Source organism: Miscanthus floridulus, chromosome 3, assembly GCF_019320115.1.
Source record: "Miscanthus floridulus cultivar M001 chromosome 3, ASM1932011v1, whole genome shotgun sequence".
Lineage (NCBI taxonomy): Eukaryota > Viridiplantae > Streptophyta > Magnoliopsida > Poales > Poaceae > Miscanthus > Miscanthus floridulus.
In genome coordinates, this window is record NC_089582.1 from 3,706,128 (window position 1) to 3,730,889 (window position 24,762).

Here is a 24,762-nt window from a genome sequence, read left to right on the forward strand (position 1 = left end):
CTTTCGCTGATTTACTCTGGTGTAGATATTTGAATACATGTTGTAATACTGCAATGACTCTGTAATGTGATCCTGCTCGGAAATCGTGGATGATTCGGGGTTCCCTGGGGACACCCGACAGTCTTCTTAAGTTACCGGAAACATATGCATAGTCGTTAGAGGTCATTGGATAGTGACAGGTGCATATGGGTCCTATAATTTAGGAGGTTCTGTCACAGAATGGTATCAGAGCGATCGTTATAAAGTCTTTGTTGTATTGTTTTACAAAAACTTCAAAATGATTTGGGACAAATCTATTTAACTTGTTAATTTGGTCCAAATTGCTTTCGACTTATCTTATTTTATTCTCACCATTCCTTATTTGATTAAAAAGGCTTTGTGTGGTGGAGTAGTAATCTTATTATGCCCTATATAATAACAATTGTTGTTTATGTACCTTATGAGCTTTGATGTTTTTGTTTGTAAGAACGATTCATGCATCATGATTAATTCACTTGTTACTTCCTTCACCTCTGAGTCTGGGTTGGGTAGTGAGTCTAGGTTGAGTTGTGTAATCCACCCTTGCTACTCTTGAGACTATTATCAGTTTGTCTTACTTGGATTAATCTTGTTTCCTACAGTATGGCTCGTACCAAGCTAACGCCCCATAAGTCCGTCGGACCCAAGGGAGTTCCTCATCACCAGCTTGCCCCTAGGAATGATGGTGCTAGCAGTAGCAGCTCTAGGCCTACTCCCCAGGCAGAGATACAGAGGATTTCTGTAGAGTTAGCATAAGCTACAAGAGATAGGGCCTTGGATGCCATCCAGGTAGGAGAATTATAGGATCAATTGAGGCGTCTCACCACCGCTCACAGGAACTGCGAACGTATGTTAGTTCATATGGTGGACGGAAGAAATGAAGCTTGGCATAGAGAAAATGTAGCTAGAGCTAGAACCCATGAGCTAGAATTCTATGTAGAAGATTTAGAAGAACATAATACTACTTTGCATGAAGAAGTCCATAGGCTTAGCAATCTCCTAGATCCAAATCATGAACCTGAAGCTGATGCCATGGACCCAGGTGTCATCATTGCCGATGATAATGAATCAGAAGAGGAAGAAGAAGAAGATCTAGAAGAATTAGTGATGGTCGATGAAAGTGATAATGAAGGCAGAAATGTTTCTAGAATGGATACCGATCACGAGGTTTGATGTGATCGAGGAGAAGAGTAGAGTTGTAAAATAGTGAGATCTAGTTAAGTTAAGTAGTCTTGTGTAGGTGCGGGCTTGAGTTTAACTAAGTGAAACCAATGTAATGCGTTGTAGTAAGCTCTTTTATCATTTAATAAAGGCTTGTGAGTTAAGTTTGGTTTATTATGACCAGATGCGTCATACGTATGGTTCGCATATTCCTGGTACTTCATAAGATGAGGACGGTATTCCCGATCCGCCACCAGTTCCACCAAATCTAGCTGATGCTATCGCCGCCCTTGTCAATGTGACTGTTGAAAATGCTCGATTGCTTCGAGAGATAGCTCAGAGTAATCAGAATATGGTGCAAGGAAACCGTGGTCGCAATCATAATAGGTAGGAGGCTACGTATGTTGATTTTATAGATACAAGACCACCGGTGTTCACCAAGGTAGATGAACCACTGGAGGCTAATGATTGGCTTCACACTATGGAGTAGAAATTTGACCTTATTCCCTGCACAGAGATTCAGAAACCTATGTTTGCCGCCCAGCAACATAGAGGTGCAGCAGGTGCTTGGTGGGCAAACCTAGTGGCTATGCAACCAGCTGGCATTCCAATAACTTAGGCTGAGTTCTGTACTGCCTTCCAAGCCCATTATATTCCAAAAGGAGTGATGGCCATGAAGCTGGATGAGTTCCTTGCTTTGAAGCAAGGGGATCAAACGGTTATGTAGTATGTGGGAATGTTTAATCATCTTTCACAGTATGCATCTGAACATGTCAATACAGATGACTAGAAAAAGAAATGGTTCATGCGAGGTCTGAATACCAAACTGCAGACAATGATGACTACCTGTACCAATGTCACTTATCATGAGGCAGTGAATATTGCAATTGCTTCAGAGGAAAAGTATCGGCAACATAAGGAGATCAAGAAGAAAAAGAGTGTGCCATCTGGATCTTTTGGTAGAAATCAAAAGAGGCAGAGAGTGATTTATCATCCAGTAAACCATTATCGTCCTCCTTATCATCCGCCGTAGTTCCAAGCTGGGCAACAATCAAATGTCCATCCTGCCACAACCAACCAGAACCCACAACCGACAAATGCTACTGGTGTCCGTGCTCCAACACCCTAGGGTCACAGTTATCTATGTTTCAATTGTGGAAGGTCTGGTCATTTCTCTAGGGTATGTCTGTATCCCAAACAGTATAATCCAAATTTTCAGAAGAACCCTGGCAATCAACAATAGGGTCAGGCATAGAACAAGAATAACAATCAGAATGCTCAGAAGGGCAAAGATGAAAGGAAGACCGGACGGGTTTTCTATATTCAAGCTGGGGAATTTCCAGAAGGGGAGCCAGTGATGATGGGTATGTTTCCTATCGCCAATCATCCTGCAATTATGCTTTTTGATTCTGGTGCATCTCATTCATTCATCAATAGAACATTTGTCGTAAAGCATGAAATTCCAATTGGGGAAACAAAGGAAAATTTCTTTATACAGTCGCCCGGGGGACGTATGTGTACTAAAGAAATGGTATACCAGGTACCCATAAACCTAGGTGGGCATATTTTTCCCACTACCATGATTATTCTCAAGGATCGGGATATAGATGTGATCTTGGGAATGAATTGGATGTATCAGCATAAGGCTGTTATAGATGCTTTGAATTGAACAATAAGGGTGAGTTTGCCAGATAGTAATTCTCAGCTTCTTATCCAACTTCCAACCTTAAGAAGATCAGTGGGCAAAGTTTGTGTGACTGCCGTCAAAGAGATTAGAGATATCCCGGTAGTGTGTAAATTTCCTGATGTTTTTCCAGAAGATTTACCCGGTCTACGACCTGATAGGGATGTTCAGTTTAACATAGAGTTAAAACCTAGAACAGCTCTGATTTCTTAGAGAGCTTATAGGATGTCTCCCAAGGAATTAGCCGAGTTGAAGACTCGGTTGCAAGAATTGATTGATAAAGGGTTTATCCAACCTAGTTCATCACCTTGGGGATGTCCTGTTATTTTTGTAAAAAAGAAAGATGAGACCCTTAGGTTATGTGTTGACTATCGTCCATTGAATGAAGTGACTATTAAGAATAAGTATCCCTTACCTTGGATAGACTTGCTTTTTGATCAACTGGCCAGAGCCAAAGTTTTCTTCAAGATTGATTTGAGGTTAGGTTTTCACCAAATCAAGATTAAGCCTAAAGATATTCCCAAAATGACATTTACCACAAGATATGGATTATATGAATACTTGGTAATGTCTTTTGGTTTAACAAATGCTTCAGCTCATTTCATGTATCTGATGAATTCAGTATTCATGCCTGAGCTAGACAAGTTTGTAGTGGTGTTTATTGATGACATCCTAGTATATTCCAAGAACAAGAAGGAACATGCGGAACATCTCAGAATTGTCCTGACCCGCTTGAGAGAACATCAACTATATGCCAAGTTCAGTAAGTGTGACTTCTGGCTTAAGGAAGTATAGTTTCTTGGACATTTCTTGTCAGCTGAAGGAGTTGCAGTTGATCCAAGCAAAGTTAAGGATGTGCTTGATTGGAAACCGCTAACCACTATTCATCAGGTTCGGAGTTTTCTGGGAATGGCAGGGTATTACCGTTGTTTTATTCCAGATTTCTCTAGAGTATCCAAGTCCATCACTGGGTTGTTGAAGAACCAAGCCAAGTTTGTCTGGTCATCTAATTGTGAAGAAGCCTTCCAGACTTTGAAGAGATTGTTAACCACTGCACCAGTATTAGCCCAACCTAATATCAAGAAGTCATTTGACGTTTATTGTGATGCTTCGGGTATTGATATTGGATGTGTATTGATGCAAGAACGCCGAGTCATTGCCTATGCTTCCAGACAACTTAAGCAACAAGAAGAACACTATCCGACTCATGATTTGGAGTTAGCAGCAATTGTCCATGCTCTAAAGATTTGGCGGCATTACCTGCTTAGTAATACGTGCCATATTTATACAGACCACAAGAGTTTAAGTATATCTTTACTCAATCAGAATTGAACATGCGACAAAGAAGATGGTTAGAATTGATTAAAGATTATGACTTGGAGGTGCATTATCACCCTGGTAAAGCAAATGTGGTTGCAGATGCACTCAGTCGTAAAAGTTATTGTAATTGCCTGACAGTAAGAACAATGGGTCTGACTTTATGTCAAGAGATGAAGAAGTTGAATGTAGAGGTAATTCAACAAGGTAGTTTGACCAACATAATTGTTGAAGCCACTATTCAAGACCAGATTATTGATGCTCAGAAAGAAAACAAGGGTATAGCCCATATCAAAGAAAGAGTCAGGAATGGTAAAGCGGAATGCTTCAGCATAGATGATGAAGGTGTGCTATGGTTCAAGAATCGTCTTATGGTACCAAAAGTTCCTGAGTTACGGCAGCCAATTCTTGAAGAGGCACATGCTACTAGGTTATCTATCCATCCGAGAAGTAACAATATGTACCATGACTTGAAACAAAGATTTTGGTGGACCAAAATAAAGATAGAGATTGTTCGGTATATAGCCAAGTGCGATACTTGTCAAAAGGTGAAAGCTATACATTTAAAGTCCGCTGGGGAGTTGCAACCATTGCCTATTCCAGCTTGGAAGTGGGAGGATATTAGTATGGACTTTATCGTTGGTCTACCCAAGACATCAAAAGGTTTTAACTCAATATGGGTTATTGTAGATCGACTAACCAAGGCAGCACATTTTCTTCCAGTCCAGAGTACATATCCCACTATCTGATATGCCAAGATATATTTAGCAAGAATCATGAGTCTCCATGGAGTACCAAAGACCATTGTGTCTGATAGGGGTACACAATTTGTCTCTAGCTTTTGGAAACAATTGCATTCTTCATTGGGTACCAAACTACTGTATAGTATAGCTTATCATCCCCAGACTGATGGTCAGACTGAAAGAGTCAATCAAATACTTGAAGATATGTTAAGGTGTTGTGTCCTTAACTATTCCAATAAGTGGGACGAATGCTTACCTTTGGCCGAATTCTCATACAATAATAGTTATCAAGAGAGTATTAGGATGGCTCCATTTGAAGCACTCTATGGTCGTAGATGCAGAACATCGCTGAGTTGGTCTGAGCCCGAGGAAAGAAGGTTCTTTGGCGTTGACCTTATGAAAGAATTAGAAGACAAGGTTAGGCAAATACAAAGTAATTTGAAGATAGCTCAGTCCCAACAAAAGAGTTATGCAGATAAACGACGTAGACCATTGGTGTTTAACAAGGGAGATTTTGTATATCTGAAGGTATCACCAATGAAGGGAGTTAACCATTTTGGTGTTAAAGGCAAGTTGGCACCTCGATATATTGGACCATTTTAAATTGTAGAGAGGTATGGAAAAGTGGCATATCGCTTGAAATTACCAGAACATCTCTTAGCTGTACATGATGTGTTCCATGTTTCCTAATTAAAGAAGTGTCTCCGAGTGCCTGAGCAGAATGTTGAGGTTGAAGGAGTGGAACTTGAACCTGATTTGACCTATTTTGAATATCCTATCCGAGTTCTAGATCAGAAAGATCGTATCACTCGAAGAAGGACAATCAAGTTCTACAAGATACAATGGAATCAACATTCCGAAGAAGAAGCTACTTGGGAATCCGAAGATTACTTGTTAGAAAAATTTCCGGAGTTTCTTGCGTCAATATAGAATAATGTAGTTGTGTTATGTCATTACAAATCATGGTTGTAATGAGATCTTCATTGTTTTATGAACAGATTTTGGATATTTTTGGACTGACACATTTCCTTTTCCATTACTTACCCTTGGACTTTGAATCTCGGGACGCGATTTCTTTTAGGGGGAAGGATTGTAACACCTCGGGTGTTTTAAAACCCTAAAACAGGGCATGTGATCATAGGCATTGCAAAGCATTTGGTTTTAGTGAAAACTTGGATATGCATTCACTAAAACAAGTTTACTTTTATGTTGTATGTGTTGACTTGTATGGTTGAATCAATTTCAAAACAATTGTGTGTAATGGATTTCCGAAAACCCTGATTTCCAGCAATTAGTTTTGCCCCGAAAAACCTAATTCTAAATCAAAGTACATTTTGGGGTTGAGCCTTAAAGCAAAAATGTAGAGCTTGTCGAGTTGTACAACATTGGTTTCTGGAGTTTTCAAAGTTGTTTTATGAAATTTGAAGTAATTTGAAAAGGCGTGATTCTTTAAATATTCCCTTTTTTTAATTCAAATTCACATTTCAAGATGTAGACCGAATTAGGGGGTGGTTATAAAAGCAAAGTTGTAGAACTTTGAATTTTGAGCAACTTTTGTTTTTGGAGATTTTTGAGTTGTTACATAAATTTGGGAGTAATTTAGATTTTAAACCGAGTGGCAATATTGTAAATACGATGAATAGTGCCCGTGGAAGACATCTCATCGCCGGCGAGCTTCTAACGCGTTCTGGTTGTCGCCGTGGCCCTCATAGGCTTCGCGCTAGCATAGGGAAGGCTCCCGCGTGGCTTCCTTGTGCTTCTGAGCCGTGCTATAAGGCCTTTACCGCCGTCGTTCTTCGTCGTTTCTTCTCCTCTGTTTTCCAGTCGCCACCGTCATAGGTCCGTTGAGCTTCACCGTCGCTGTAGCGCCTTCCCATCCTTGACAAAAGCTTGCCACAGCTTTGCCTGCTCCTTGCGCACCCAGCCAACCTGCTTTGGTTGCTTGATTTCGCCGGGATACGCCGCTCGTCGTCTTTCTTCTTCATGGCCGGCAGCGCCACCGTCGTGCTTGCGCCGTCGTGGCCAGCGCTCCACGGTGCGCCTCTGTCCTTGTGTAGGGTTGTTTCAGCTTCGCCTCGATGCCATGGTGCTTAATACCTTGTTGCTTGATCGTTTTGTCCACCACAGCCACTGGCACACCGTTGTGATCGCTGTGAACGTTGACCCGCTTCACCGTTGCTTCTCCGGTCTTATTTCCTGCTCGAGTGTGTTCATGGTGAGATGCTGAACCTTCCTGTGCTGTTTGTTTAACCGCTACTAGTCTCCTGTTGCTGGCGTAGCGCCGCCGCGCCACCGTGTCCGCCATGGCTGTTGTCAAGCTCGTGCACCGCTGTAATTAGTCTCAATAGTACACTCAATCGATGCGGGGTGCTGAGGGGAGTGTGTTGGTATTCTCGCTGTCGCCATTGATCCCACCGGCGGCGAGTTATCGCCGGTCAGCGTCGTCGTCGCCGTGGTCAGTGCAGAGGTCGGGGATGACAAGTGGGGTCAGGCTGTCAGTGAGCGGGTGATTTGAAAATGAATTTTCCTTTTTCAGAAATGATTGAATAGTGCTATAATTTGTTATTTTTGTGTAGATTTATTTAGAGCTCCAAAAAATTATAAAAAATTTTATGTGACCTCTCTGTGATGTATATTATTTAATAAAATATGAAATGTTGTTTTTAGTACTTTTTAATGTGATAAAAATTGCTCAATTAATTAATAAATGAGTTTCCATAATTTTTCTAGGCTTAATTAATTATCCAAAAATTATGAAAATTGTTTTGCCACTTATTTATCATGTGATGAACCTTTACAAAAATTTTGAGCTCAATTGAAACAAGTTGATTTATTTCATAATTTTGAATTAAATAATTGATTCATAAAAGCAAATAGTAACATTTAATGATTTAGGTTTTTATTGAATTTTGGATTGAGTGATGACCTTGGGTCATTAGTTGGTAATGATCCTTGGCAATTGAAGTAAGTGTTACGAAAAAGGTTTTGTTAGTTTGACTTGTAACTATACCGCGAAGGAAAGTTGTATTCAAGTTGTTATTTTTGCATCCATCATCGAGCATCATATTTTGTATCTCGCATCATGTTAAACATGGCATTGTTACTATGTGTAGTGAACGAAGGTGAGCACATGGTAGTTAATCAAGTTGTGGAGGAAGTTAATCCGCCTGTTGAGGTCGGATTTGATATTTGTGGATCGACTCCGGAACTTGACTTTTGCGTGAATCAAGGCAAGCCCCGGATGCATCTAAACCTACCTTGTGTTTTACAAATTGATTTCGCTTTTGCTTTTCTTTACTGCATTAAGTGATTAGGAGTTAAGTGAAAACCTAATTGGTGCATTACCAACCTTATTTTTCCATATCTACCTTGTTACCAGTTTTACTTTGTAAATACCTAGTTATGCTTAGCCATGCTTAGACCGATAAAAGTCGGGTGATTACCGGTCACCTGCGAGATTTAAATGGATCTTTGGTTACGCTTGGTTACTTATGTGATCATGAAATATGAGCATGTGGAGTAATAAATCTAGACCGGGCGGACTCGGTGTGTGAGAGCCACAGGACATGGATGTCTTGTGAGCGGGCCCTTTCTGCTTGTGTCGGTTAAGGCCCATTCGTTGTTGAACTGTGTGAGATGAGACTTTGTAGTACTAACCACATACTCCGGTAAGCCTTAACTTGGCAATTCTATTATGAGAATGGCTACTCACGCAGTGGGAGTGGAGAGATGGCAGGAATAGCGTGTACCCACGTGGCATTGGGCTGGATTGGTGGAGTACTGTATTCTCGGGTGGCGCGGACTCGTTCTTGTTTTAGAGAACCTGAGGGTAGGTTGGTATATGTAGGTCGGGGACCTGCATATGTCGTGTGGTCTGGAATTCCCAGCTGGGTTATAATCGGTTTGAATCGTCGTTGCTCCTCGGTTATGGAGACTCAACTCTCTGTTCATCATCGTAGTTTAATAACTGGAACTCGAGTAAAGTTTGAGAAAGAGTTTGGTATGAAGTTCATGATCTCATTACGGATCATGGTAGATTCATATATGGTTCTTATAAAGTTTTATATGTTGAAGTAAAGAATTTGGTTAAAGAGCTTTTACGCAAAAAGAACTTTGATTATTGCTAAAGCCATACCTTGAATCCCTGAGCCTGTATTCCTGAGTTCTAGAAGTTTCTATTTTGGTTAAGTCTTGTTGAGTACTTTTGTACTCAGGGTACGTTGACCCTTGTTGCAGGTGAGCCTCATGAGCAGGTTTGTTTTAGGCCGTGTTGCATGACGGTTGTTCGATCCGATGACGAGAAGTAAATGTGTGGCCCTTGGGCTGGGCAGTTTAATTGCGTGTTTTGTATTATGTTATAATGCCACTCCACTACTATGTTTTGTAATAATTATCGAACTTAGTTGTAAGGTTTGAAACTACTGTTTTGTAAAATAAGTTATTGTAAGACTTCCACTGATTTACTCTGGTGTAGATATTTGAATAAATGTTGTAATACTGCAATGACTCTGTAATGTGATCTTGCTCGGAAATCGTGGATGATTCGGGGTTCCCTAGGGACACCCGATAGTCTTCTTAAGTTACTGGAAACAGATGCATAGTCGTCAGAGGTTATTGGACAGTGACAGATGCATGTGGGCCCTATAATTTAGAAGGTTCTGCCACAGTTCCCATAGCATCTTAGCATACACCGCTGGTATGTCGCCCTGGCATTTTTTAGACTGAACGGCATTGAAACGTAGTAGAACGATCCAAAGGGGGTGATGAAAGATGTCGTGAGTTGGTTGAACTCCTTCATCGCGATTTGATGGTAGCCGGAGTGTGCATCAAGGAAGCATAGGGTTTCGCACCCCGAGGTTGAGTCGACTATTTGGTCAATGTGTGGCAAAGGAAACGAATCCTTCAGACATGCCTTGTTAAGACCGGTATAGTCGACGCACATCCTCCATTTCCCGTTCTTCTTTCGCACAAGAACGGGGTTAGCTAACCACTCTGGGTGGTGTACCTCCCTGATGAACCTAGCAGCCAACAGTTTTGCTATCTCCTCGCCGACAGCCCTGTGCTTCTCCTTGTTGAAGCAACACAGGCGTTGCTTCACCGGCTTGGAGCCTAGGTGGATTTTCAAGGTATGCTCGGTGACCTCCCTCGGGATGCCCGGCATATCCGAGGGTTCCATGTGAAAACATCTCTGTTGTCACGAAGGAAGTCGATGAGCGCGCTTTCCTATTCAGAGGAGAGTGTGGTACCGATGTGCACCTTTTTGCCCTCGGAGCTGCTTGGGTCTACGAGGACCTCCTTGGAGCCCTCCGCCGGTTCGAACGACCCGGTTGATTTCTTGGCATCGGGTGTTTTTGGTGACCTCCTCCCTAAGGGCGGCGAGTTCCTTGGAGGCGATGACTGTGGCGGCGTTGTCGCAGCATTCGACATCACACTCGTAAGCGCGCTAGAAGGAGGTGCCGACGGTGATGATCCCATGGGGACCCGGCATCTTTAGCTTGAGGTATGTATAGTTGGGGCCGGCAATGAACTTCGCATAACACGGTCATCCTAGGATGGCATGGAAGGTTCTCGGGAATCCCACCACGTCGAAGGTGAGGGTCTCAGTCCTATAGTTGGACTAATCCCCAAAAGTGACGGGCAGATCGATCTGCCCTAGTGGTATGGCCTATTTTGCCAGGCACGACGCCATGGAATGGTACTTGGATTAGGCGGAGGTTCGTCCGATCGATGCCATCTCGTTGAGCGTCTTGGCGTACATGATGTTGAGGCCACTGCCTCCATCCATCAGTACTTTCATGAGTCGCTTTGGGCCGACGATTGGGTCGACCACAAGTGGGTACCTTCCCGAGTGTGGGATGGCATCCGGATGGTTAGCCCGATCGAAGGTTATGGTAGATTCAGACCACCAGAGGAAGGCAGGTGTGGCCGGTCCGGCCGTATAGACCTCGCGGCGCATGACCTTCTAGCGGCGTTTGGAATCGTAGGCCGTTGATCCTCCGAAAATCATGAGGGCACCATTCGGCGTTGGAAAGGCGTCATCCTTCTCCTCGGCATCGTCCATGGTGGGGGCGGGTTCCTTCCCCTGCTCCCCTTTGTTGAGGCATCCAGACAAGTATTTGCGCATGAGGCCACAATCCTTGTATAGATGCTTGGCCGGGAAAGCATGGTTTGGGCATGGCCCCTCGAGCATTTTCTCGAAGTGGTTTAGAGTGCCCTCCGTGGGCTTCTGGCCACCCTTGCGGTCAGTAGCGACCACGTGCGAGTCGTCGCGCCATTGCTTCTTATTCTTTCTTTTGGTGGGACGGTTGGAGGCGCCTTTGCCGGTGCCCTCGTCCCACCTCGCCTTGCCGTCGGAACGGTCAAAGATGGCTCCGACCGCCTCTTCTCCTGAGGCATGGCTAGTGGCGATGTCCAGGAGTTCCTTGGTGGTCCATGGGCCCCTGCGCCCTAGCTTGTGAACCAGAGACTCATAGGTGGTCCTAGATAGGAAGGCCCCTATCACGTCAGCGTCGGCAACGTTAGGGAGCTCGTTGCACTGCCGGGAGAAGCACCGGATGTACCCACAGAGGGTTTCATCGGCCTTCTAGCAGCAGTTCTTGAGGTCCCATGGGTTTCCAGGGCATTTGTACGTGCCCTAAAAGTTCCCCACAAAGATCTCCATCAGATCCGCCCAACTTTGAATGGCGTTGGACGGTAGGTGCTCCAACCATGCTCGTGCCGAATCGGCCAAGAATAGCGGGAGATTGCGAATAATGAAATTGTCATCACTCGCACCACCAGCTTGACAGGCAAGCCAATAGTCTTCGAGCCAAAGCTAGGGTTTGTTTCCCTAGAATATTTAGGGATATTCGTGGGCGGTCGGTACATTGGTGGGAAAGCAGCGTTGAGGATGTGTCGGCCGAAGGCCTGAGGGCCTGGCAGGCCAGGGCACGGGCTTCGATCCTCGCCACTGTCATAGCGTCCACCGTGTCGAGGATGATAGCTGCGGCGGGCTCCTTCCCTTGTGTCATCATGGGTGCGCCTACGGGCGTTGATGGTGCTACGCACGTCGCAGTTGTGGCCGAGACGTTGATGTACCAGGACAGCGGTGTGTTGCCTGTCGCCTAGTGGTGTCTGGTGAACAGACACGTCCTTAGTAGGGCACACCGAGGGCGTTCGCTGGTTGGCATCGGGCTTGCGTCGCTAAGACAACGAGCTTTCTGCCTATTGCGCTGCCGCACGCTCGAGCAACGTACGAATCTCTCGGTGGGCTCGGTGATCCTTGGACATTGTAGCCTCTGGAAGGCCGTGCAGCAAGGCCGTCGTAGCGGCGATGTTCTGGCTTGCCCGAGTGAAGTGAGGGAGGATCCCGTCGTCGGTGAGGATCCTCTGGTGTACGGTGTGGGCCGTGGTGCGCGCGCGCCCACCGTTTTCACGGTGTTCGATCTCGCGATTGATGTCCACGTACTCCCGGACGAGCCCTTTTTCAGCCTCATCGATCTCCAGCTTCTGGGCTCTCAGCTGCTCCATCCTCAAGGGAGATGGGGCTACTGTCTCCCCCCTGGACCTACCGTCAGGGTTGCTTGTTGGGGTAGCCTCCTCCCCAGAGATGCTTTTGACGTGCCCCTCGGGGGTTTGCGCCATGAAGCATTCTCGGGAAGGGTGATGGCTACCCCTGCTAGAGTCAGAGCCTGAGGACAATTATGGCTCCTCCATGAGGAGCCTGTGGAGAGTCCCCATGTCATGTTCAATTACCCCCACGAACTCGCTGTCCATGGGTGGTTGAACCATGCGTAGTGCCAGAAGGTGGCCAGCGGTTGCCGCAGTGTTGCGGAGGCCGAATGGAAACACTGTCGGGGCGCTCCGTACGTGGCGCTCCGGAGGGAGGGTGATGTGGCGCGGGGCCTCCCTGGACGACCGGGGTCCAAGGGAGACGCCGGGCTGGCCCTCAAGCCTCCAGTGGCTAAAGTTAATGGGAGGGAGAGACTGGACGGCCGTGTGGGCCAGTGCCAGCTCTCCTCCTAGCGTGACGATGAAATCCAGGTCACCAAAACGCACGTGTGCGCCCTGGACCCAGTTGATTGTGTGGTTGGCCATCCGAGGCTTGATTTGGAACTCGCAAAGTTCCCCTGCCTGACGTGTCAACTGTCGGTGTTTCGAATAAACACCGGCTAGTAAATTTGTAATTGTGCGCGTTAGGCCCGGATGGTGCGCTAAATGACACAAGATTTATACTGGTTCGGGCTGAATGTCCCTACGTCCAGTTTGTTGCTGCTCGTGTTATTAGCACCGAAAATAGTTCATAGTAGGGGGTACAAACGGTCGAGAGAGGGACTGGTCCCAGGTCTCTGGTGGAAGGGTCGAAAGGATGCCAAGAGCTTGATAGCAGCTTGACTGTGTGTGATGTGTGTTGTGTTGCCCGTCAAAAGTCGGTCCCTCTAGTGGGGAGCCCTGCCCTCCCTTTTATACATCAAGGGGGGAACAGGGGCTATAGATGGGAGAAAGAAGAAAATAGCAAGGGTATAGGAGGTCCTTCGAAGGAGCCGGGTCTTCCTTTTTTCCAACACCTGCCCTATATAACATGGCAGACCGTGTCAGAAGCGGTGTGCTTGTTGATCTTCGTAGGCCATGCCCTGGCCTCTTTTAGCAAGTGGGTACGTCCCATCCCGCCCTTGCGGGCGGCGTGTCAGATGGGGTTGTTGATCTCCGACCCCGTAGGGAGCGGATGACGCGGTGACTGCTCGTTTGTCACTGTAGAAGATGGGAGTCCCTACTTTGGAACGTAATGGTTGTCATATGTCCGCATCGGGTTCTTCGCTCGGAGGCTGAAGGTGGCGCCCACAACACTGTAGGGCGAAGAGCACGCGCCCGCAACACTGTTCAGGCTCTGCCACGCCTAGAAGGGTCTAAGCGCCCGTCCTGTCATGTCCTGATGGTACTTTCCTACAGGGGTTCAGGGTATGGTCCTTGATGCCGCAGTTGACCCAAACATCTTGTTTTGCCCTATACCTATCGTCATGAGGGAGCAAGGAGTGGTTGTCAGGCGAGGCGGAGTCAGTCTTTGGACATTGAGCGAGGCGAGGTCCGTCCTCGGACGTCGGGCGAGGTGGGGCCTAGCTTTTTATCCATCGGGCGAGGCCGAGCCCAGCCCTCGGGGGTCGGGCGAGGCGGAGTCTAGCCCTTAGCCCTCGGGCGAGGCGGAGCTGACCCACCAGCATCGGGCGAGGCGGAGTCCAGCCCCTAGCCCTCGGGTGAGGTGGAGTTGGATCACGGGCGTCGGGCGAGGCGGAGTCTAGCCCCTAGCCCTCGGGTGAGGCAGAGCTGGCCCACGGGCGTCGGGCGAGGCGGAACCAAACTCCTGTCATTCGGGCAAGAAACGCAATGGCGTCCTTGTCCGTCTGAGAGTTTTTAATGTTCGATGGTTATTAATTCCACCTCATTGGATACCCCGGTATTAGGTCCCCGATAGAAGTATACTCGGTGGTTTTCATAGTAGTGTACAAAGTGGATTCTGAAACTTTGAAAGGCTGGCAGCCTGCATTGATTTCTTCATAAGATTCTCATGATGACCACGAAGCAACATTATCATTTGAAATGTGCAATTTATGGCAGGATAATCAAGGATGACAGATTAAAACTATATCTAAGAAAAAGTGATCTATTTTATATATCTACATGTAATATGTTAACAAATATATCTGTATCTGACAGTCATACGTAATACATTCCAAGTTTCAAGCTTTGCATTGACCACTCTTAACACGCATTGATAACTGCATATACATCACAACGTTCAACCTAAATAACCAGTGCACAATACGCTTGCACGTTCCATCAGAAGGTGGCCAAAACACTGGCCCAAATTCTATATAAGGCGCGGCAAAGCCGCGCTATTTTCTAGTTTATTTGATTTAATTAAATTAAAATAGGTCAAGCCTATAATTAAGTTCAATAAATAATGCATATCTATCAATATCTATACTTACTAATAAAGAGGCAAAATTCCGGCCATTTTTTTGTCCATCCATTTTTTCGTCCACCTCCCCCTAAGTACCGGTAGTTGAGAGTTTCTTCCATCTTGACTTATATATATAACCCGTGCTCATACGAATTTGAATAGCTCTTGCCTAGCGCAATACGAAGTCCGATTCTAAAACGTATTGCGTTGTGTATGGTCTATGTTTAACCAAAGGGTCCATACTCATGCGAAAAAGTCCATACCTAATAGGACTACTATATATAGTAAATTTGTTTTTTTTTCTTTTCCTATTTCGTCATCTGTTCGGTATTTTTCCGTTTTTTAGACTATCTCCTATCAATTACTGTATCCGATCCGTTTTTCATTTTCGTATTCGTTCCACTTCTTTTCTTCATTTCCTCTTTTTGTTTTTCTTCTCCTTTTTCTCTTTTGTCTTTTGTGAACTGTCTGGTCCGTTTCATGCACTTTCCCTTATTATTTTGCATGTCATTTTTGTTTTCCATTTCTCTCATGACTTTTCTTATAAACATAAAAATAAATAATAAACACAATATTATGGATCTTTGGATCCTTCATCCTTCCTGTGGGAGTATTAACCCCTATACCCTTACGGCTAAGCTTGGGCCGGCCCGGATCGATGGGTCTGGTCCACCCGAAAGACGACGTGCGGCCCAGCCAACCTGATCGGAGTCCCGCACAAGGAGTCAAGGCGGATTTGGCGATCAAGCAGGATCCTGGTCGGTTAGAATAGGAATCCTTATCCGGCCACATATGGCAATTGTAACTGACTAGGATTGGTTTCCAGATCTGTAACCCTGCCCCCCGGACTATATAAGGCGAGCAGGGGACCCCTCTAAAAAAACATCTCTCATTGACATACAACAATACAAATCAGACGCAGGACGTAGGTATTACGCCTTCTTGGCGGCCGAACCTGGATAAAACCTCGTGTCTGTCTTGCGTCACCGTCTTGTTTGTGGCTTGCGTATCTGTCTGCCGACAATCTACTACCTTGGGCATACCCCTAGGTAGATTGCCGACCATATTTCGTCGACACTTCCCTAATCCTTAATAATCAAATATTCCTACTACTAAATTATTGATGTAAATTGATTAAGAATAAAAATTATTCTTATTATAACCTAGATCAGTCAATGTTCTAATTAATTAAATCATAAACAGAAATCTTGTGTAGTTTATTGTCCAATCTAACTGGGAAGCGACAACGGGGGTTGTGCCGCATGTGGCGCCGTGGGAGGCGGTGGCAGCCGGGTGGCGAGGCGGCCACGATGACCTGTTGGGGGTGGGGAGGCGAGCGGAGACGGAGAAGGGGTGGGAGGAGGTGGCGGATGCCGGCGAGGTAGCTGCTACCGGCGGCAGCGACGACGTAGCGGACGTAGCCGCTTGGGCGGAGCCCTAGCGAGCGAGGCGGGCTTCCTGCAGGGATTCCACTTTTCCACTAAACTTTCCTGTTCTTTCATGGATAATTAAATATGTTTATATATTTGATTTAAAAAATATATGTTTATATATTTCTACTTATTTTGCATGACATAAGGAATTTGCTAATTTGGCTGGCATTATTCCAAATTGTGCTTTTATATATGGTCAATGTTCTAATGTAATTATTGCTTCATTGCCGATGGATTAAATGCCAAATAAACATATCTTTAGTAACTAAGTAGAGATATAAGTTTTGATTTCCTCCCGTTGCAACGCACGGGCATGTTTGCTAGTAAAAAATAACAAAGGGAAGATGTGTCCTAAATCGAACAGATATATCTTTGGCAGATAGACGATGGTTACGATCACGGTCTAAATCAACAATGTTTCAAACTTACAAAACTTATTAAGAATGACGACGTGCCCTCGTCGCGTCTCTCTCATCCTCTATTCAACCATGGTGAACCGCGCCAAACATATGGGTCGAGGGACACGTAGCGTGTAGATCCACGTTGGGGCTAGCTTGTGGGACACCCTTTCCTAGCATGTGGCGTAGGTGATGTTTATCTTCAACTCCCCCCTCCTCCTCGCCGAGGGGGCAGACTCAATCAAAAATTGGGCGACGGAACCTTTCTTACTGAAAGATCCACGTTGGGGCTAGCTTGTGGGACACCCTTTCCTAGCATGTGGCGTAGGTGATGTTTATCTTCAACTTCCCCTTCCTCTTCCTCCTCGCCGAGGGGGCAGACTCAATCAAAAATTGAGCGACGGAACCTTTCTTACTGAATCTCTACGGCTACGGGACAAAAAACCTAGGGTCTGATTGGTTCCCGGCCAAGATTTGCCATGCCAAGGATTTAACAAGCCATGTTTTTGGCTATTATTTAGTTTGCTACCAAAACTTGCCAATATCTCACATTTGACCTGCCAAATTAATGGTAATTTTTTTACCTAACTTTGGCTTGACAAATCCATGTCATAGCTAATTTTGGTCACAAACCAATCAGGCCCCTAATTCCCTTAAAAATTACTCCATCCGTTCTAAGTTATAAGTCACTTTTACTTTTTTGGTTCATCCATTTTGCTATATATCTAGACAAAAAAAATGGATGTACCAAAAAGTCAAAACGACTTATAATTTAGAACGGAGGGAGCAAGAACTTGAGTGGCGACCTATGCATTCACTCCTAGTACACTGGGTTCGCCCCTGTCCTTGCCACCACACTCCACGCGACCGTCAACCAAAGATACCAATCCCGGCAAGCGGCACCCCATCGTGAACCGCTAAGGCTAGCATCCACACCGGCTACTTCACCCTGCCCTTCCTAAACCGCATCGGAGGATTTGCCCTCACTGCTGCCACCGCCGCTACCCTATTCCGCCAGGCCCGGCCAATGGCATCCTACCACCGGCCACCTTGTCCATTACCCACTCCTGCCTCTTGGTCTCCCGCCCACCCCTGATATCCCAAGAGATGGACCTCATGCTACCGCAACTGTTGCAACTCCACCCATTCGAAAGTCCCCTGTCACTAGGTGGTGTCCTTACTGCTTCGCTCGCCAGTCATCAAACTATGACCACAGCTGAGCCGGCCGCTAGTGCTAGGCTCCTTGTTGTAAGGCAGCAAATACTCCATTCCATAACCTAAGTCGGAGCGGACGAGACAAGCCACGTATAGAGGCAGCGGCGGATTCAACGGTGGGCCCCCCTACCGATACCGGAGCCTTGGAGCCCCCCTTGAATTTTTAGGCAAAAGTTCTATCGTGTAGGTGGGGCTGAGACTTAAGATCGAGCAGCAGTCGGAGGTATGTTGCTGTCGCACTTTTGTTCACCCCCTCCCTAAATTTTTTTCTGGATCCGCCGCTGTATAGAGGAGATGAGGCACATGTTGTGTCAGAGCTGAGGAAGATATATATATGATCCACATGTCTAACCCCTCTCGCAAGTACAACCTCCCACTGGGGCCTCGACCATGGTCGGTGATCGGCAACCTGAACCTGATCAGTCCACTCCTGCACCGGTCCGCCCAACTTAGTTGATATCATAAATGTTATTATTTTATTATATAAATTTGATCAAATTTGAGATATTTTGACTCTTCAAGAAAGTTAGAACGACTTATAATCTGGGATGGAGGTAGTACATAATAAAAGCTAAGAAAGTTAGAACGGCTTATAATCTGGGATTATACTTGGCCAAATGGGCCAGGCCAGATGGGCCAGCACTAGCACGGCACTATAAAGCACGGCCCGAGCACGGCCCGGCCCGAGGCCTATCGTGCCCGCGCCTGGCACAGCCCGGTGGTAGTGCCGTGCCTAGGCCTCAACTTCGGCCCGCAGTGCCGGCCCGAGCACGGCACGGCTAATGAACTGGCACGACGCCGCCCCGATTATTTCCACCGTCAGATGATCTGAGGATAGATGCTAACCATTGGATGCATTGAGCCACATATATAAACGTCACACCCTTCCAAACCCTAGCTCCTCAGCCTCCGTCTCTCTCGATCACTCACTGCGTCGCTCCCTGTCTCTCCCTCTACCGATCTCCCACTCTCCCAGCGCCTTCAAGCCCCGATGGTCGCGTGCCCTCAGGCCCCAGTGCCTGTGCGGCGACGCGCGCATACTCTCCCCACGGCGCATCCCCATGGCGGCGGTCGTGCGGCTGGCAGCGCATCCCCACGGTGGGCGGGCATGGCTGGCGGTGCATCCACATGCCGGTGGCGCGTGGCGCATCCGCGACGACAGCGACAAGGCACGGCGGCGACGGCGTGGCTGCAGCGACCTCGCGCGACGGTGGCGGCTGCAGGCCGGCACGGGCACGCACAGGCTGCCGTGCCTAGCAGCACGGCATGACACAGCTAATAGCCTATAGTGCCGTGCCTGCGCCGGGATGCCGACACGGCGGCACTACGCGGCACGGTACGGCAGCGCCGCCGTGCGCCATCGTGTTGTGCCCCGCCGTGCCAGTGCCGTGCTGTACCTGGGCGGCCGGTTTGGCCATGTATATCTCGAATGGAGGGAGTACATAATAAAAGATATATATCTAGAAAATCAAACGACTTAATTTGAAGCAGAGGGAGTAATATTTTTTCTCCTAACAATAAACTTGTTCAATAATTTTTGGCTAACTTTACGGCTATATATAAGTGGCTCAAGCGTGTCTACATTCAAGTTTCAAGTGCAATCATATACTCACTTCGCTTCAAACACGTTCATCACTTCATCATTAAGTTCCCAATGGATCTACCACCTTGGGCCTCCTTCCTCGGCGTGGTGCTGGCCATCGCGCTCTTCCTAGTATCCACACTCCACCACCACCTCCAGAACCCCTCTCGCAAGTACAACCTCCCACCGGGCCCTCGCCCATGGCCGGTGATCGGCAACCTAAACCTGATCGGCCCACTCCCGCACCAGTCCGTCCACGAGCTCTCCAAGCGCTACGGGCCGCTCATGTCCCTGCGCTTCGGCTCCCTCCCCGTCGTCGTCGGCTCCTCCGTCGACATGGCCAGGTTCTTCCTCAAGACGCACGACCTGGTGTTCATCGACCGCCCCAGGACCGCGTCCGGCAGGTACACCGGCTACAACTACTCCGACATGCTGTGGTCGCCCTACGGCGCGTACTGGCGGCAGGCGCGCAAGTTCTGCAAGGCCGAGGTGTTCAGCGCGGCGCGGCTGAGGTCGCAGGAGCACGCCCGGGAGGGGGAGGTGCGCGCCATGCTGCGCGACCTGTACGCCGCCGCTGCTGGGCCGGCGGCGGCGCCGGTGCGGCTCATGGACCACTTGTTCCAGCTGACCATCAATGTGATCTCGCTTATGGTGCTGGGCAAGAAGCACGCCGTCGGCGTCGACGTCGACGGCAGGTCGGCGGCAGCCGGTGGCTTGCTGGCGACGACCGAGGCGTTCAAGTGGATGATCGAAGAGTTCTTCTTCCTCAGCGGCGGGCTGGACATCGGGGACATGATCCCGTGGCTCAGCTGGCTGGACCCGCACGGGCATGTCAGGAGGATGAAGAGGCTCAGAGAGATGTTCGACCGTTTCCTGGACGATGTTGTGGACGAGCACAGCGAGCGGCGGCGGCGAGCGGGGGACAAGTTCGTCGCCACGGACGCGGTGGACCTGCTGCTGGAGCTCGCCGACGATCCCAACCTCGAGGTCCCGATCGAGCGAGATGGCGTCAAGGCATTCACGCTGGTATGTAAGGCGTACTGGAGTAACAAATTAAACTCCATTGTTAGTCTGATGCTTGACGACGACGACATGTGCATGCATGCTTGCACTTGGATTGCAGAACCTCCTCGTTGGATTGCCGGACACCACGTCGGTGACCATCGAGTGGGCCATGTCGGAGCTCCTGAGGAATCCCGACGCCCTCGCCACGGCCACCGAGGAGCTGGACCGTGTAATCGGCCGCGAACGCCTTGTCACGGAGGGGGACATCGCGAGCCTCCCGTACATGGAGGCCGTCGTGAAGGAGACGATGCGGCTGCACCCGGTGTCGCCCATGCTGGCGCCCCGGCTGTCGCGCGAGGACGTGTCCGTGAGCGGGCACGACATCCCGGCGGGCACGCTGGTGTTCGTCAACGTCTGGGCCATCGCACGCGACCCCGCCGTGTGGGGGCAGGCCGCCGGCGAGTTCCGGCCGGAGCGGTTCGTCGGGAGCGGCGTGGACGTGAAGGGGCACGACCTGGAGCTGCTGCCCTTCGGGTCCGGCCGCCGGATGTGCCCCGGCGTCTCGCTCGGGCTGAGGATGGTGCAGGTGATCCTGGCCAACCTTGTGCAGGGCTACGCGTGGAAGCTGCCGGATGGCGTCTCCAGGGAGGAGCTGAGCATGGAGGAGACGTTCGGGCTGTCCACGCCGCGCATGGTCCGGCTCGACGCTGTCGCCGAGCCCAGGCTCCCGGCGCATCTGTACGCCGGGCCGTGATGCATGTACGCGCGCGTGCAAACGCGAACTTTGCTGCCTCCTTTTTGACTTTTTGTGTCTGTCTCTGTCTTATTTGTGGAATTTGCGTCATGTGCCGTCTCTTTCGTCGTTTGTCTTTGTCATTGAACGTGTCTTGTGCTTAGAGGGGCTGACGAGCAAGCCCAGAACCCTCTGCCCTCGGAGCCTAGGGAGTTCCGTGTCTTATGCGTCTCGCCAGTTGCGTGACCCTGTAGAGGGAGTGGCCGACATTGCCTCGTGGCTATAGAACGGGCACATGGTGTAGCGTCTCTATGTCTGCCAGGCTCTGGGCGCCGGACAAGTTCCTGAGCCGGCTTCTGGTCATGGCTCAGGACCTCGGTTGTTGCCCGAGCGAAAGCCCATGCCGTTGCCACGGTGGAGGCTAGGTCTGGGCTCCGGAGTCCACGGCTGTGGCCAAGCCCCAGCAACGGCTACGGCGGTATGCTCGGGCTCATCCTGACTAGCCCCCGAGAAATTCGTAGATTTTCGGTTAGGGATCTATCGATTTGTTACCTCCTTATCGAGTTAACATACTCCTGTGTTAAACTCTCGTCACTAGGCTTGTGCAAAAGGCTATGCTCAAATTCAGGGTTGGACTATGATGAAATCTTTGCTCCTGTAGCAAGGTTGGAGACTGTGAGACTACTACTAGCTCTATTTGCTCAAGGGAGGGAGACGAGCTTCGGCTCGACTGGCCAGGAGGTGAGGCTTAAGGCCTCTGCTTGCCGACCGGAGTTCAAGGCCTGCTGTGGGCAGAATTTTCGGTACCCATCAAAAAAATCCCCTCGTCTGTCTCGACTTTCCCAAAGCACAGGCAACGGACCAGCCCACTCACAGGGTAACGGGCCCCTGTGTAAGGGCGGGACACGGTGTTCGGGGGTTTTCTCGGCCTGCGTGAGAAGGTCTTCTTCCTTAAGCACAAAGTTGCGGGGGCTGTCTGCCCACCATAGGCCGAGTTTTTTTTTATTTGCTCAAGGGAAGTGGGAAGTAAGTCACATCTTCTCTTCCATCTATCTATCTATCTACTATACAAGGGATCAATCTAAACTATTTTAGGTACACTAAATAATACATCCCCCGCCGAGGGAGTCAACCATTGTACACCAATAAAATTACACCCAAGATTTCAATATCATTAAAATTTATAGCTCCTAATCCTTCACGGACTTCAACTTAATCCGATGGCCAACGTTATTTGCATCTCCCCATGCCCCAGGCTTCAACGCCGCACGCACACACACCCCCGCATGCCCTTCGCCCCCGCACGCCCCACCCAGGGATCGAATCCCACAAGCAACGGAAAAAATGAAAAAAAAAACGAAGATAGCACCTCAACATCCACAAGAGGCAGCGACCGGCAGCCCTTCCTGCGATGGGTGGCATGCGAGCGCAGCGCAATATGCGTGGAGACGCGCCGCTGACGCCGCTCGCGCGGAAGACTGATCCACGGACAGCGCTCGCGGATCAGGACGCGGACGGTCGTGACGGACGACGAATCACCGTGCGCGGACTCCGTCGGGCGGCACACGTACGATGACGCGACTCCCGCGGCGGGGCCGTGATGTGGGCAGAAGTCGGCGATGGGCGGAGGCGGACCAGCAGGCAGGCATCGGCATCACGGTACACACCCGATCCCTTGTCCCCGGCCATACTCGAATCCTATGCGGTTAAATTTGATGGGAGGACCCTGGTTCAATTGGGTTTATGGGTTGTTTGATGGGGATTTGGCCACTAGATGGATTGAATTGGGGATCAGGTGCCTTTATGATTGGTGATCCTCTGACGCGATCTCTTGTTTTGGGCATGTACAACCCACAGACAGCATGTTGTCTCTACGATAATGTCACAATACATACAGATAGCTAAACAGACGGCGCGTACAACGGGTTATCTGTTTGGCTGTCTATTAATTCTTTTAATGTCTTCATGTAGCCATGATCAAGTGTAAATATGATTCATGTATACCGTTGTGTTGCTCGTTGATAAAAAAAATCAGACATGAATAAGGTGAATATAGTTAGGCCAATCTCAATGAGGAGTTTCATTTCGTAGTTTCCAAGACTGCCACGTCAACTCTGCAGACTTGATTTGAGAAGTGAAACTGATCCTCTCAGTGGAGAGTTTCATATCACTGTTTCCAACACAAGCTACAACATTTAATGTATGCAAGATGTTGTGATCCTCCGTTCGTGTGCCCTTAAACCCGGCTTGGTCCGCTTCTTTTTTCATCTGGAACAGTATTTTCCTCTCACAAATTCCTCCAGATTCATCCAGAATTTCTCCAATATGCCATGTAAACTTTGTGGCTGTTTAAAATTATATATAAACTAAATTGTATCAGATGAAAACATAGGAAGCATTAGCCCATGCTTTTTTAGTCATCCCAAACAAAACAACAAACGGTTGGTGATCATGGGCAAACTACCGCAGCAAACTAGATGAACCGACCCTTAAAAAATCTAGATGAACCGCATCACAGATTCAGTTAACAACAAAGATGACAAAAAAAATTATAGGGATTGAAGCATTCCTTTCCTTGGCTGTGGCACTACCGAAACCGGCTCTTTGCCGAGTGTTTTTATGTTTGCCGAGTGTATTTTCTCGGGCACTCGGCAAACAAGGCAAACGATGCAAAAAAAAAAACACTCGGCAAAACTATACACTCGGCAAAGAAATATGTTTGCCAAGTGTAATTGTCTGACACTCGGCAAATAAATATGTTTGCCGAGCGGAACTATTTGGCACTCGGCAAATAATTTTATTTTTTTTCTCTTCTGACCTTGAAACTTTTTCTACTCTCAACATACAAGATGTGGTATTCCATGTTAAAATTTGGTATATTTGTGGATCTGTTTGCTATATTTAATTAATTTATTGTATTTCTAGAAAATTTTTGGTATAAGTCAAATTTGAATTATAAGTGATTCAAATAATAGAATAAAATGAGTAGAAAAATGATATTCAGGTTATTGAGTCTAATGTGAGGCCTTACCCGGGAAATGAAAAGAAATTTCAAACATCTTGTTCATGAAACACGACCACGAACGTGTGGGCGAATGGTTTTTAAATTCTAAAAAAAGCAAACAAAATCTAAAAATCATAAGATTTGTCATGATGTGATGATATCATACGTGGAGGCTGTGGTAAAAAATTAAGAAGGTTTCGCATAATTTATCACGTACGATGTTTACAAACCGAAGCATCTCAAAAGAAGAATTATAACGTTGAGAAGGAATCGACAAGATTTGGAGTCAAAGTGACCATCGAATTGGGTTTGACTTCAAAATTTTTTGTATAGGCAATAGAGAACATAGATTGTTTCATGTGAAATTTTGGTAATTTTTTAGATCTGTTTGATAATTTTAATTTATTAAGTGCAATTATAGAATTTTAATTGATATAAATTAAATTTGAGTTGTAACTGCATAAAATAATGTAATCATATTCGTAGAAAATCATATATATATTGTTGAGTCAATTTGATAAGGTATTTTCAA

The 24,762-nt window shown here is 47.5% G+C and overlaps 1 protein-coding gene across 2 annotated transcripts; it reads left to right on the forward strand.

Moving 5' to 3' along the window:
• The first annotated feature begins 19,462 nt into the window (after positions 1-19,462).
• On the forward strand, positions 19,463-21,401 carry LOC136544796 (trimethyltridecatetraene synthase-like). Of its 2 annotated transcripts, XM_066536864.1 has the most exons (3): positions 19,555-19,892; positions 19,954-20,514; positions 20,612-21,401. In XM_066536864.1, the coding sequence occupies exons 1-3, from the start codon at positions 19,689-19,691 to the stop codon at positions 21,245-21,247; spliced, it is 1,401 nt and encodes a 466-aa protein (XP_066392961.1). In that variant the 5' UTR covers positions 19,555-19,688; the 3' UTR covers positions 21,248-21,401. The 2 variants fall into 2 exon arrangements, with proteins under 2 accessions (XP_066392960.1, XP_066392961.1); XM_066536863.1 differs by having other exon boundaries at positions 19,463-20,514.
• The last annotated feature ends 3,361 nt before the right edge of the window (positions 21,402-24,762 follow it).